Source organism: Carettochelys insculpta, chromosome 5 (genome assembly GCF_033958435.1).
Source record: "Carettochelys insculpta isolate YL-2023 chromosome 5, ASM3395843v1, whole genome shotgun sequence".
Taxonomy (NCBI): Eukaryota; Metazoa; Chordata; order Testudines; family Carettochelyidae; genus Carettochelys; species Carettochelys insculpta.
In genome coordinates this window covers 87,898,752-87,911,249 of record NC_134141.1, presented here as the reverse complement: position 1 = coordinate 87,911,249, position 12,498 = coordinate 87,898,752, and the positions used below count along the sequence as shown (strand labels likewise).

Below are 12,498 nucleotides of genomic sequence, written 5' to 3'. Positions count from 1 at the left end.
GTTTACAGTGGAATAATGTTCATCACACACACAGAGGCGTTTAAAATATCAGATCATTCTTTTCATTTACTGGCGAGTGTCCCCTTAAGTAATCTCTGTATTCTAAAATGGAGACTGTCTAAGATTAAAATTGTCCCTTGAGAAGCCACCTTGTAGTAGGTGGCATAGCTGTATATCTGAAACAATAGCAAATTTACTTCAGTTAATGTGTCACATTCAATACAGCACTCACTGGCTATATAATTTTTTCACTCTGTTCTAAATGTCCTGTCCCTTGGGATGTTTTACTGAAAAGATATAAGAGAGAGAGTGTTTTTTCAAACTCCTTGTTGGCTTTTAACAAAAAACTGTTTGTTTGTTTGTTTTGGGGTTTTTTTAGTTAACTGTAATGAAAGATTCCAAATAATTTAAGTGTAACCTGTTAAAATCTGTATTAACTAACTCAGACCTGAATGGCATCAGAAACTGAAAACTACATTCTGTTTATAAACTGTACATTAATATGCTTCATGTTTTTTTCTGAAGGAAGTAGAAATTCGAAACAAGGACCTGGAAGGACAGCTGTCTGATCTAGAGCAACGTCTGGAGAAAAGTCAGAATGAGCAAGAAGCTTTTCGCAATAACTTGAAGACACTTTTAGAAATTCTTGATGGAAAGATATTTGAACTAACAGAATTAAGAGATAACCTGGCCAAGCTAATAGAATGCAGCTAAAAAATGGAATTTCAGTGCCAATCATCTTAAAGATGCACTGTCTCTCTTCATAGGACTATGTTGGGCTCTGCATCAAAGTTGCACAAAATTAGGAAAATGCTCCTCCAAGAGGGCCTATTTTAAATTTGAATAGTATATTTCAATATAAAATTTAGAAATCATCTTGTAGCTAGTTGAAGAAGAAAACACTTGAATTACAAATTACCTCCATAATATTGGCCATAAATAACTTGAAAGCTATTAACAGTAATTGAATGCAATGATTTTCTAATTGTTAGCCAGTGGAAGAATTAGCAGTGTCCCAGGTCACATCCCCCTTTTGTGTTAGACACAGTGGAGATTATATGCTTTTTTTGTTTCATGAAGATATCTAATTGCTGTTGTTTGTGCAAAAACTTAGTGATGACAGCCCGGTCTTTTGTTGTAATCTTAATAATTTCTCAGGATATTTTGCACTGTTGAGAAACAGTGCCCTTACCAATTAATTCTTGCCAGGCGTGAGAGAGAATTGCATCTTTAATTGAAACATAGTTAATAAAACTGCTTGTATAGAGTTCTTCCTTTTTTTTATACTGGAAGATACTGTATTTCTTTATGAAGTTCACTCTGGTGTTCTATGATATTGTCCAGTGTATGGTTTACTTTCCATATTAATTCCATGTATTTACAATGAGATACTATCTCCCATTTTATAACACACTTTGAAGCCAACCAATGAAGGCAGGTGAGTTCCTCGGAAAAAAATCTTTTTAAATTTAAAATTTGACATGCACAGATAAATATAAGTAGCCAGTCATTTACTGTCTGGTCTTATTAAACATCAACTAGAATTAGTATGTGCAGTTACTTGAAGATGTTTTATTAACCTGTTTTGCAAGAAATCTTTTCTGAACGATTAGTGCATTTCAGTTTTGTGTAGTAATGGCTAGTGGCGAATACTGTTTATTGATCATGTTAAGGATATAGAGCTTTTACAAGGGGACTGATGACTTTTCCATTGAATTTGCCTAGCCAAGAGAAATGTTTCTATAATCTGTGTGATCATAGCTAATTGAAACAGAGACATGTTTTCTCTGTATGGGTCCTCACGCCACATCTTTATCAAAACCACACCAGGCAATATTCTGAACTGTTCAATAGTTGTTTAAAAAGAGGAACTGAATTCACTTATCGTAGGTGAATGGGTTTTAAATTTGTTTAGATGTAATTTTAACAGACTTTTGGCAAACATGCATTTATTTCTTTCTTTTAAGAAAAGTGGTGAAAGGTAAGCCAACTGTCATATGTTTGCTTATTGAATGGGAAGTGCATCAAAATAGGTTGCTGCCAGTAGTTGCCTGCAGTATTAGTGAGGGTTGGGTTTTTTTAAATGTACAAATGAGTATCAGACTCAAGAATCTCCAGATGCACTGCCTTCCTTTTTGTGCCCTGAAAATGGTAATATGTTAAATACAAATTCCAGATTATTACTAAATTTGTAGAACAAACAATTTTCTCCACTTTACAGAGTACTATTCAAAACTAGAAAACATAGGTCCGGTTTGTGTGTGCATATTCTATGTATAATACACACATTCTAACTTTATATTAGAGAGAAAATACATGGTTTATTTATAAAATATCTTTTTTTTCTTTAAAAGTGAAAGGAGAACAGTTTAGATCAAATACTAAAGCATCATGTATTATATTGTATGTACTGTACACACCATTTAAGTTTCCTCCATATTTTTAGGGTATTTTCTCACCTATTTTATTTATTAAGAGGGGGGAAAAAGCTTAGTTCATGCATATGGATGAAAACTTTCTGTGGCAAGTAAGACTTTTTAATTTGGTGGGTATTAAATGACTGTGCTATGGGTAATTTCAGAGTAGCAGAAATCATTGGATTTTACTTTACATGAAGATATTTGGGTCTGATTCTCTTATGACTCATATCGGTGTAAATCAGAAGACTTTTCAGTGCTTTCAGTGGCGTTACCCTGGTTAAAACTGACTTGTGCCAGGAGAATCAAGTGTATTAGAAGTGGATTGGCTTAATTAGGAGGAAGTAAAAGGTAAAACAATATCAAGTTGATAGGATAATAAACGTGATATTTTAAATTACCAGAATTTTTTAAAATGTCATAATTTACATGTGGGAAAATAACTTACACAAATATTTCCACTTAAATTTTTGTATGTGTGTTACATGAGTATTTTTATGTATACATACATACACATATGTATATATAATATAGGGAAAAATTTAGATGTGCACATTTTTAATATTTTCCTAGTGAAATTAAATTTAAAATTGGAAAATATTTGAACATTTCCTTTCTCATACAGTAGAGATGCTTGATTTCATTTTTAAAATAATACAATCTACTGAGGGCTGCACCTTGTATTCCCAAGTAGTCATTAAACATGGATATGGGATAAGGTGGACATAAGTGCACATATAAATAAAATCTTACTGTTAAAAGTATTTTAAATGTTCATTTACAGTAGGTTAGTGTGTAGAAATTGTAATCTAAAGTTCATAATTAGGTGGCTATACCTACTGTAGCCTCTCCACTTCTGTATTACGATATTTGAAATGTTACTTTTTTCCCAGAGACAGAAATTATAAATTGTATCTGACTTTAGATGAAATGGTGGGACTATATATATGGCAGAAAACAATGTTGGGTACTGTAGTCTGAAAAAGCGTACAAGAACCTACATAGGAGAGGAGAGCACTCTAATTGTGTATAACTTGTTATATGACAACTATGGAATCTTGTAAAAAAAAAAAAAAAAAAAATCAAAAAACCCAACAAAAAACAAAAGAAAAACCCCCAAAATATAATTTTTATTTTGAAATACACTTGCTGTTCTCTGGAGAATGTACTTTTTCTCTTTATTTTTTTTAACTTTTTCAAGTATTAAAAAGTGTGCAAGTGATTGCAGCAGTTACCTTAATCTTTCAGGTGCTATTGGATTTTGCATTCGTGTGTCATGTTGTGAAATCCTGACTTTGACATAAAAGGTTTTCTAAGTACATCCCCGTCTGGAAAGTTAGTTTTTGCAGTGTCTCTCTCATACTCCATATGACCAAATGACCATGATGTATTCAGCTGTAATCTGGGCCATGATTTCCTACTCTCAGCAAGTTTCCAAGAAAACTGCAAAAGAAAACAAAATATTTCATCAACAGTGGTTTTTACATGGTGCAGGGAAGGCTGTGGAATAATTAATTGGTATAAAGTTTCAAAGAAAAGTGCTTTTCAGGTAAGTAGTTTAGAGTAGTGGATACCCAGAGTTGAGACTCAGTGTAAGGAAGAGGTGACTGACCAATATTGTGATGGTGGCATTTGGAGAAAATATGAAAAGTTTTCTTAATTTTTTTTTTAATTAAGAAAAGAGTGGAGAAGAATGCATCAGTTAAGGAAAAGTATTTTTAATTTTCATCCTTCAGTTGCCAGCCATGGAAGATTTTCTTTTTCCACATCTTCCCTTCTCCGGTTAAGGGTTAAATCCATGTTTAGCTTGAGTTAATGGGTGAACATCTGATGGTTCAATCATCATATTCTTTGCTGAAGAGGCTACATAACTATGGTCCTGCATGCATCGTATCTGGAGAAAGATTGTTAGAGTTAAATGCAAAATCCACATTGAGGCTATTGTCACAAATTCAGAGCCTACGTGAAACAGAAATCCTTTCTTATCATACTGTCTTACAAAGTCTGACCCAGTAGTATTAGGGATATATTGACTGTTTTACTTGTCATTATTTTAGAGTAGGGACAAATGCAAATCTGTTTAGAGCAGGACTCTTAACACTGGAGTAATTTAAAAAGATAATCAAATCTGCTTAGGCTAGAGGTGTATGCACTCTCAGTAACTATGTCAATCACACACACAAGTATGCACTCATAGTCTCTGCCGAGCTTCTTATTATGGACAGATTATAGATGTATATCTTAAATGAAGCTCTGCTAGGAGGCCCTGACCCTCCTGTGTACAGGTCCCAGGACCCAGTCAATTCCCTGCTACAATCCCAAGCAGGAGAGCACCACCCCGGTCCACTACGGACACCACCCAAGCTCCCCACAGGGGTGTGGCTAGCACAGAGGACGAGACTGAGACAAGGATTGAGTTAAATAAGATGAAAAACTATTTTATTATTTAACACAGGCAACAATAGGCAAAAATACAACAACAGGTGTAGAAAAGGCACATGAGGTAACTCATAATGTTAAAAGTATTCTACTTCAAACACTTTCTAACGATTACTTACTCTCAACATTGTAACAGTTAAGTCCTGGAGATAAGGTCTTGTAAATATTTTATTGTACCGGAAGGTAAAAAGTTGTGGTTAAATTATTGTAAAGGGGAAGGTAAGAGAGAAAAGGGTATTTTAAATCCCTTCCTTTGACTTAACAGGAGGAGTCGGGGTTGCTAGTCCCCATTACCCTCCAGGGGCAGGGTGCTACTCCTGCCCCTGTAGATTAGCCCTGTAGGCGTTCAAGGGAACTCCTCACCTAATTTTGTGGGAGGCCTTCCGTCCCTCCTTTTTGGGTCTAATTAAAGTGTGTTCCTGGGAGGCCTTGGCTCATCTCTGGGACACGAGTAGTAAAAGGAATGCGGGAGGCGGGGATGCCTCTGCCTTCACCCACAATTATTTATTATGAGAGGATATCAGGATAACAGGTATAGGGAACAAACCTTCCAAATTAAACAATCTTTTAATATTGAAATATATTGACCTTAATAGCTAACTGGTAACGATTACTATTAATTAAATGTGCTGAAAACAATAATTAAATATGACTTTGTATGAATATACCCTGGGCACTTAGGCCTGGCCCTATGGGTCAGACCCCCGGGCACTGCCCTCCCCCTGTCGGGGGATAAGCACAACAGAGGTGCGACCCCTGCTTCCCCACTGGGGGTCCCAATGTCCCAGGTATAAGCCTGTGAATGTAGTGTCTATTTTGGTGAGTTACGTGTCTGGTCGAGTTGAAGGTCCAATCCAGTGAGAGAGTCTCGTCAGGTGAGTAGTCACAGCCGATGGATGATGCAACGCCGCAGGTGGAGAGGTGACAAGATGGTGGCCTCCGGGTTAAGCAGCCAAGCGCGCAGTACCCGCCGAAAGGCAGGCCAGTTCGCCACTCAGTTGCCGCTCTTCAGAGACCGCTTGCCGCTGGCGCCGCAGGTAGAAGGGGCTGCTCGGGAGCGGTGGGGCCGGAGGAGCCCAGGCCAGCACCGCAGGTGAAGAGCGGCGCTGAGGTGATTTTAGTCATCTCTTAGTGATTTGAGCTCAACTCTCAGTGATTTCAGGTGCTTCGCCTCTAAGGGCTGGCCTAAGGGACTCAGCGAACGCTGCTCTCGCAGCCACGCTTCCCTATGTAGGAGCGCAGAGTCCTGTCTGCACCTCCCAGGGCCACAGAATGCTCCGCAGCACCTGCTTATATTGAGTTCTCATACATAATTCATAATGTGATTTAAATATTCATGATTCTATTTACATGCAGGTGTGGTTTTCAACCAGCTCCTCTGAGGGAAGGAAAGTTCCAGAAACTCTCCCCCCTACCCAATCAGAAGCCTGGAATTTGAACACCTGCTCATGAATTATTCATGAGTTCAGGTTACCAGGGGAGCTAACTGACAAAAAGTGACTGTTGATGCTGCTGCTAAATGGCAGCCTGTGAGACTTTGGATTTTTCATGTGCCTGCACTGATTTTATATAGCCAAAGGCTTGTATTCCCTGGCCCACGGGGACGATTATGCCCAGAGATGTTAAAAATCCCTGACAGTCTCTAAATAAGGCTCTGAATTGTGCATAGCAATGTTCTGATTTTCTGATGATGCAACATTGAGGCTCTAACTCTCAAAGTCCCAGCTTTGTATCATTATCACTAAATAATATTTTAGAATTCCTAGTCTTTTTTAATAAATGAACCTCTGGATTTACTCAATTTACATCAGAGTTTAATTTGACCCGCTATGATAAATAGAAGATGAGTAGAGCCTATAAGAGCTAGATCTTGGATCCTAATTCAGCTACTTTCATTTGGTCTGGAATTGTAAAGAAACTGGAAAGCTGACACAAATGTCTATAGGGCGATTCCACATATATAGAGGAATCCACAGGTTTTTGTCTACCCCCCTTTCCTCAGGTCTTGGCATAAAGCAGACTTGGAAAACCACCATGTCCTAGCTGCTAGAATAATCCTTTGGTGTATGGGCAGCCAGCCATGGGAGCAGGAGAGTGCACATGGGATTTAAGGCCACATTTGCAGCTCCTGGTTCAGTTTTGAGGAAGTTGGGTAGACCAGCAAGTCTGGACTCACGTTTAGTCTATGTGTTTGTGAACATGGAAAAAAACGCAGGTTTAAAAAATATCTTAGAATGCTACAGAGTTTCATGGTTTTCACAGCAAGACATACAACTCCTGAAGTGGGAACCTGCAACAGCAGGCTCATGAAGAAGGCACCACTTACTGAATTCCTCAGACCTTTCTAACTTTGGGTGCATCCAAAGTAGCTAGTGAAGCTCACTGCAAAAGCATGTGCCAGAAGAAGAGTCAACCAGCCAGGGATCCTGAGAGCAATACGAAACATATTTCAATATGGAGCATATTATATAAACAATGTTGAGAACCCTGGTTCCTGTAAGTCCCATTGTCTCACTGCCTTTTGCTTCCAAAAATCCAGAAAATATTTTGATGGTGACCTGACCATAGTACCTAAATAATCTGTGCTATTGTGATGTCACAACTTCTATAGGCCACCCCTCTTGCTCACCTTTGCACTGTTAGCATGACAGAATACTCTGAACTAATTGGTTTGTTTTTTTAAATTCCCTTCAATTTTGGAGTAAGTTAGTAAATTTCCTCCATTTATTTGTTTAGGGTTTTCAATATCCATCAAGCACTCCATGCAGTAGCCACAAAACAATAGACCAACAACTTAAATATTGAAAAGAACTTGTACTTCTGTGACTGTGAGAATATTTGATGAGGAACGAATTCTTCCTATAGGTCAGGTAGCACCAGCCTCCTCAGAAGCTCATGCAGATTTTCCAGAACCTTCACAAATGAAGGACAAACCAAGATGTTGAGAGAAGAAATAGAACCATAAGTAAGAGGTAAGATTTAAAAATAAATTCTAATGTTAAAGTATCTATCACCAGATGGGAAAAAAATCAAATTTGCCTTGACAAGATTTAAGGCACTTTACTGTATTGTTCTTTTTCAGAATTTGGACTAGATCTTTCAGATTCCCAGACCATTAAACTAATATTCATTCTCTCAGGGGCAGGGAAGAAATTCCTGCCTTGTAAGAAGATATCCTCCCAGCAGCAGGTATAGACACACAGAAGCACACTGTCATCTGGCCATGTAAATATGCCATCCTTGTCTTCAGCAGCTGCTTTTTGGGGTTGTCCCTCTAAATTATTAGTTTTGTGTTACATTTTTGGTAAGCATCTACATTAGTTGCCCAAGGAAGGTTTTTGTATACTGCCGTCCCTTCATTCTGTCCTAGTGTGTTTTGTATACACGTGTATGTGCAGCCACAGGAAAAGGGAGACCAGGAGTGAAAATTTTGTTCAGCAGCAGCTAAAACAGAGAAGCAAAATTGGCAGCCAGGATTCAACTAGGCAAATTTTCCACTGTACATTTTACCTCATCTTTTTAAAAGAAATAATTATGTATTTTGGAGGAAGATTTGAACCAATTTAAAACTTTCATAAAATCCTTTTTAACCTTATTTGATATGTAGGAAAAGTTTATCCAAACCCATTTTGCAGTGAGTGTAACTTAGCTCACTGGTGTTTAATGTTGTTCACTGGATGAACTTCTGTTGGTGGAAGGGACAGGTTTTTGAACTACGCACAGCTGCAGAGCTCTGTTTAGCTCAAAAGCATAGCCCTTCCACCATCAGAAATTGGTCCAATAAAAGATATCTCACCCATCTTGTCAGTGTCGTATCCTGGCAGTAACATAACTAAGACCATGACATTTTATTAAACAAGGAAAGTATTGTGTTTAGTTAGTGAATCAAATGGATTGTTTCTGGTCAGCATGTCCTTCAAGATTTTAGAATGACCAGATCTCATTGTCTCACAAGTAGTTGTTGATAGACTGGATGATCAAAACAATCTTTCTGGGGATTGAAAAGGGAGGAAAGTTTGTTAACTTGAAGTGAACTAGTTATTGAGCTGAACTGGCTCAGTAAGCTCAAGGAAGTTTACAATTTTCTGTGAACATTTGCAAGAGGCTGTTGCTGTCAGAGGGTGGTTTAGCTTTTCAGCAGACTGCTTCCAGGTGATGAGGAGCTCAGTAGCATGACTTTTTGAAAAGTTTGTCAGCAACCATGTACTACTTGAATGGCATTTATGTAATTTAAGTTAGGTGACTAGATTATAGTAAGTTTAGGGTTCAACACAGGTTGCCATAGTTTTCATGTCTAATTTAAATTAAATCTTATCTTTTGTCCTTGCTGCCATCAGTATGTTTCCGTATGTGTAATTATTGCTCCCTCCTAAAAAAAATTCAAGTCAGGATAATTGAAACAGGATGTCAAATCATTCTGGAGATATTATATATTATTTTTAATATTTCAAAGTTAGTATTTTATCAAGTAAAATATGTAAATGAAACCAGTCAAAGCTATTTATTTTGTGTCATTAAAACGGAGATGATCCCTATGAAGCGTTTTGATTTCTATACAATTATTTTTCCACTGGAAATCTGTAGTCAAAGTTGATCTATGTAATCTTGACAAAAGGTACAGCTACACTTACCGGAGGATTGATGCGGGGGAGTGGACAATCTTCCAGGGTTTGATTTAGCATGCCTACTGAGGACATGCTAAATTGAATGAGCAGGGCTCCACTTTTGACCCTGGTAGTTCTGGCGGTTGCAAGGAGTGAGGAAAGTTGATGGGCAAATTTCTCCCAGCAACCTCCCACTGTGGGCACAGCAGGAAAAAAATCAGTTTAGCATACATTGACTGCAGCTGTGCAATTCACGTTGCTGGAGTTGCATATCTGAAATCGATTTTTGCCCATAGTGTAGACCTAGCTAAAGGGGTAGAGAGATGTCCCTCACCCCTGACTCAGTGATAGTAAGCAGCACGTCTGGCCACTGCTGTTGTTGGCTGTAAAGTGTACAAAGGAAGCACCTCAGGAAGCCTAATCTTTAACATCATGTAGTCCCACAACAAACTAAATGTCAGAGAGGACATTTACTACTATCAGTCCAGGGCCTGCATCTCATTCAGCTGTCCAATTAGTCACTGTAGGCATGGAAAAAAATTACACTGATTCCACAAGTGGTGTTTAAGGTAGAATGAACCAGAAAGCCAAGAGGAGTTGAGCACAGACTAATGTAACTGTCATGGCAGGAACATTTCATTCTAACTCACTCAGCATATTATTGCTAGAGACCAAGGAGTTGGTGCTGCTGGAGCAATGCAGATGATAGATAGGAACAAAGAGGTAGAGGAAGAGAGCTTTGGCAGTTGGGATGTAAGCGGTTAAAGAATGGGATGAATACAAAACGTGACAGATTCAATGAAAATCCCAGTGCAAGAGGAGGACAAGAAGGCATTCGGGCAACCAACCACTCATTTTACTTGCAGTCCTTCAGAGCAGAAAAGTGGATCAGTGTTCCATGTTAGAGTACTGTGACAAACAGTGCTAACCACTCTGTTCAGCAGAGAAGCAACTGTGATTTAAGCAGAAGCTGTAGCTTTAGTGGACAGGAGTAACCACATAATCAATGAAAACGTTAGCAGTTTTTGTGTATGGAATTGTTCTAAAAATGTTGTTTCACGTAGTATCTCCTTTTGCTGTGGCATTAGGTGTAACACAAGGCTGTCTCTAAGATGAATATGACGAGGCACATTAGCAAAGAAACTTTTAGTGGTTTGGTTTTGCATAAAACTACTTTCCCTTTTCTACTTCCTTCCCTTTTTTTTTCCTTTTCTGTTCTGATGTGCAGCTGGCTAACCTATGTCCTCCTCTGGTGGAGCGAACAGGCTGATGTAATGCTTTATTCCTCTAGGATGACGAAGAAGAGGATTGTGACAAAGTTTACTAGTGAGTAGTTATCCTTTATAACATCTTAGCATGTCTCTATTATCAAATGTGACTAAGGTCAACACTGTGCTAATCATTTCATTTTTTAGTGTGCTTTCTGATTTATTCACTAACCAACAGACAGATGCTGCAAAGTATAACCTCATATCAAATGTAAACTTAGTGTGAACAAGTGAGCAATTGGAGGTGGTGGTTGCTTTTCAGAGCACCATAACCTGCTATGAATTTTGCAAACATAAAAGCTATGTCTACACTAGCCCAAAACTTCGAAATGGCCATGCAAGTGGCTATTTCGAAGTTTACTAATGAAGCGCTGAAATACATATTCAGCACCTCATTAGAACGCCAGCAGCCGCAGCACTCCGAAATTGACGTGGCTTGCTGCCGCACGGTTTGTCCAGATGGGGGTCCTTTTTGAAAGGACCCCGGCAACTTCGAAATCCCCTTATTATAGGAATAGTAATATAGGAATAAGGGGATTTCGAAGTTGCTGGGGTCCTCTCAAAAAGGATCCCCATCTGAACAAGCTGTGCGGCAGCAAGCCACGTCAATTTTGAAGTGCCACGACTGCCGCCATTCTAAGGAGGCACTGAATATGTATTTCAGCACTTCGTTAGTAAACTTTGAAATGGCCACTTGCATGGCCATTTCAAAGTTTTGAGCTAGTGTAGAGACAGCCAAAAAGACAGCCACTACCCTCAAAAATAGCTGGTTCCTGCAAGTAGCTTCACATGCATGTAGGATCTGGATGGATCCTAAATATCACAGTCTAAAGGAAAATAGCTTAGTATACAAGTAAATGACATGTGGCCATATTCAGTAATGATTTGTTTTTTAAGATGATACATAGAAACTAAATTACCTTTGTGGCAACTGGCTGATTTAAGTTCCTCCACAAAATGGACAAAGAATTTCTATTTGAAAATTTCATCACTGATATCTATTTCCAATTCCTAGCTTAAAAAAAAACATTTTTTTTTCTCCCTGAAACCAAGTGAATCTTTCCAGAGCAACCGACCCTAACAGTATTTTGTACATACAGTACTATAGACGCTGGTAACGACCTCTAGATTTAGGTTGCCTTTCTGTTATAAGATACCTAAGCACTCACACCCATGTTTCTTGCAAAACTGAATGTGGAGAAGATCCTTAGGCCTTTTCTTTGTTCCATAAGCTTCTGTTTGGATGACAAACTTGTAGGCTTTAGCTACAGTAGAAGTATCTTGTCTACAGCAGTTACTGTCAGAAGAAATGCTCCAACAAAACTTCTGTCGACAGATCACATCTACACATAAAAGCAGATGGATCTTTTGATCCATTCTGTCAAGAAAAGGGCTCCCAGAGCAGCTACGCTATTTTTTGTCAAGTTTGTCGAGAAAATGCATTTTGACTGTAGATGCTCCACACGTTTTGTTGACAAAACCCCTCGTTTTATCTACAGAACTCTCCAGTGTAGATGTAACCTTAGACATTACCTTTTCCATGTGTGGCATTTGCATTGTCAGCAAAACTTTGAATCATGCCAAAACAGTAAACTCCAAATGTAAGCATGGGCCCACACACAGCCAATAGATGCTGTGAATGAAATATCACAATCATAACAGACGGAATGTCTAAATGGTGCATGGGCCCTCAGTGTTTGGAATTTCCAAACATTTGAGTGCTGTGCTTCTCCTGCCAAACTGTGTAACGTTATTTTAATGCAGATTAAT

At 38.4% G+C, this 12,498-nt stretch overlaps 1 protein-coding gene across 1 annotated transcript in view; it reads left to right on the top strand.

Moving 5' to 3' along the window:
* The window catches only part of HOMER1 (homer scaffold protein 1), a 123,224-nt gene extending 119,500 nt beyond the window's left edge, over positions 1-3,724 (top strand). Inside the window, exon 9 of the mRNA XM_074995464.1 lies at positions 526-3,724. Within this exon, the coding sequence (XP_074851565.1) occupies positions 526-714 (189 nt within the window). The 3' untranslated portion in view covers positions 715-3,724. The remainder of the gene's footprint in view (positions 1-525) is intronic.
* Positions 3,725-12,498: the final 8,774 nt, after the last annotated feature.